The 2,513-nt window shown below is 30.3% G+C and overlaps 1 protein-coding gene across 2 annotated transcripts in view; it reads left to right on the top strand.

Moving 5' to 3' along the window:
* LOC117111546 overlaps positions 1-2,087 on the top strand; it is an 18,495-nt gene extending 16,408 nt beyond the window's left edge. For both annotated transcript variants that reach the window (XM_033254479.1, XM_033254481.1), the window contains one exon: positions 945-2,087. In XM_033254479.1, coding sequence (XP_033110370.1) covers positions 945-1,096 — 152 coding nt within the window. In that variant the 3' untranslated portion in view covers positions 1,097-2,087. The remainder of the gene's footprint in view (positions 1-944) is intronic.
* The last annotated feature ends 426 nt before the right edge of the window (positions 2,088-2,513 follow it).

Genomic DNA, 2,513 nt, shown 5'->3' with positions numbered 1-2,513 from the left:
TACAACAATAAGCTTCATAGAGCATAAATGTGCAAATTTCCAATTAATCTCAGATGTGCATTTTGGGCACATAAACCATGAATATACTTTTATTCTTTTACAATGGTGGCTTAAAAATAGCAAATTACTACAATTGTCAAATACCATTGTTAAACGAATAAACAGTGGTGCCACGATCACATGCAGGCAATGGACATAATAACGGATTCTAGGCTAGCCCTCCGTTGAAATAATTTATTTTATCGAGCTTTTCAGTTAAATTGTTTTTAGAAATAAACTGTAAAAGAAGCAAAATTAAATCAAACTTTAAACTTTACTTCTGGCGTGTGCCAAAAAAATTAGAGCAATCAAAAAGGGATTAAGTCATAAAAATGCTCCCTGCTGCTAACATTATGCGCAAATATTATGCCTGTCTCTTATACACATCTAGATGTGTATAAGAGACAGAGATAATAATAATACAGATAATACAGATAATAATAATAATAATAATACAGATAATAATAATAATAATAATAATAATAATAATAATAATAATACAGATAATAATAATAAAAAGTAAATGATAATAATAATAATATTATATCAATAATTGATTAGGTCTAGCTTAGCCTATATTAACGTTAACATTATATTATATTTGTTTAACAATTAGTTTTAATTAAATTATTAAATGTATACAATATATATTATTTAGGCCTAGGCATATACATAAAACAAAAAATAAACAAACAATGATAATACTAATAATAATATTAATAATAATAATAACAATAATAATAATAAAAATAATAATAATTTTAAGATAGCTGTCTCTTATACACATCTTATATATATATATATATATTAATTTCAACACTATCTTTGTATCTTGTTTTTCTTCTTTTATATATTAATATTAATGTTAAGTCTAGTTTTTTTATTGAAAGTAAATTATGTTTCAGATGAAAGTGATGACTCAATCTTAATGCCTTCATCACCAATGCTAGGGAATGATTACTCTCCTATTGACCAAATGGCATCTCCGCTGGAAGATAATGTACATCCCTCCATCATCCCTCCATCGCCAGCAGTTGGACAACTCATTGACATTTGAGGTGCCATCAAATGACATCTTCATGAGTGAAAGCTAACTGTTCTATTATCTAAAAGAACAAGTGGTTGGAGAGCACATAGCTACATGAGATGCTACCAGATGATGTCCCCAGTGGCAGAAAGAGGCTGCATTTCCATCATTCAGATGACCTCACCAGTGCTTTGACATCCCTGATGGTGGGAAATGACCATTTTCATATTTTTCTGATGACATTTAAAATGCCACCAGCAGACATCACTAACAGACCATTGTTCCATCAAGATGACTACACTAGTTGGTCAGCCCACGGGTATAAGAGGTCAACTGATGATATGCCTGCCACCTGGTGCAATTTGGCAAGTAGAAGTGGAAAAGCAGCCACTAAATATCTGAAATATGTGTGGTGCAACTTCCTTCATGGTGAAATAGAAGCATGTCCACTATTGATTGTATGGAGGACAAGAACAAACATTCAAAAAAAAATAAATGCTTTGATAAGTACAAACTTTTACAAAGCAAATACCATATTGCAGTAGCCACTCGCCCATAGTTGAACATCCAGCCTTACTTTAGTTTTTGCATAAAAAATGCAGAATGGATTCTCTTTTCTTTTTTTTTTTTTTACTCTAGATGAAGTCAAATCAGCTGATTACTAGCTGCAACATTATTTAATACTACCAAAGCAACTGAGTGTTTTTCACTAGACTTTTGTTCCAATAAATTGAAATAATATGAAGTACTCAGAGGGCTTGGCAATATCAGCTGCTGTATATACAACCGATATATAGTAAATTAAATTTAATTTGTTGTAAAGAATGCATTTTCTGGTTGCTTGCCAGCCAATTATTACTGTGAATAAAGCACAGGCGTTTATGTATTTTAACTTTGGTAGTGGCTATCGGCACTGCCGCAGTGCCAAAAAAAAGCTGCTGTTTTCTATCGGCACGGCCGCAGTGCCAAAAAGCTGCCGTTTTCTATCGGCACTGCCGCAGTGCCAAAGAGTTGCTGTTTTCTATCGGCACTGCCACAGTGCGAAAAGCTGCTGTTAATTAATCGAATCGATGTTTTTATCGATAGATGACATTTGTATAATTCATAGTTCATAATTTTATTTCACTCAAAAAGTAATGAGACTGGTTAGGCAAAAGGAACATGTCCCTGTACAAGACGCCTTCCAGAGAAACAATGGTAATGTTAATGGTAAAGACATAATAATAATAATAATAATAATAATAATAATAATAATAATACAGATAATAATAATAATAATAATAATAATAATAATAATAATAATACAGATAATAATAATAAAAAGTAAATGATAATAATAATAATATTATATCAATAATTGATTAGGTCTAGCTTAGCCTATATTAACGTTAACATTATATTATATTTGTTTAACAATTAGTTTTAATTAAATTATTAAATGTATACA

Source organism: Anneissia japonica, unplaced genomic scaffold (assembly GCF_011630105.1).
Source record: "Anneissia japonica isolate Jap-2015-1 unplaced genomic scaffold, ASM1163010v1 scaffold287664_len23069_cov194, whole genome shotgun sequence".
In the NCBI taxonomy this organism is placed as follows: domain Eukaryota; kingdom Metazoa; phylum Echinodermata; class Crinoidea; order Comatulida; family Comatulidae; genus Anneissia; species Anneissia japonica.
This window is presented reverse-complemented; position numbering and strand designations above follow the sequence as displayed.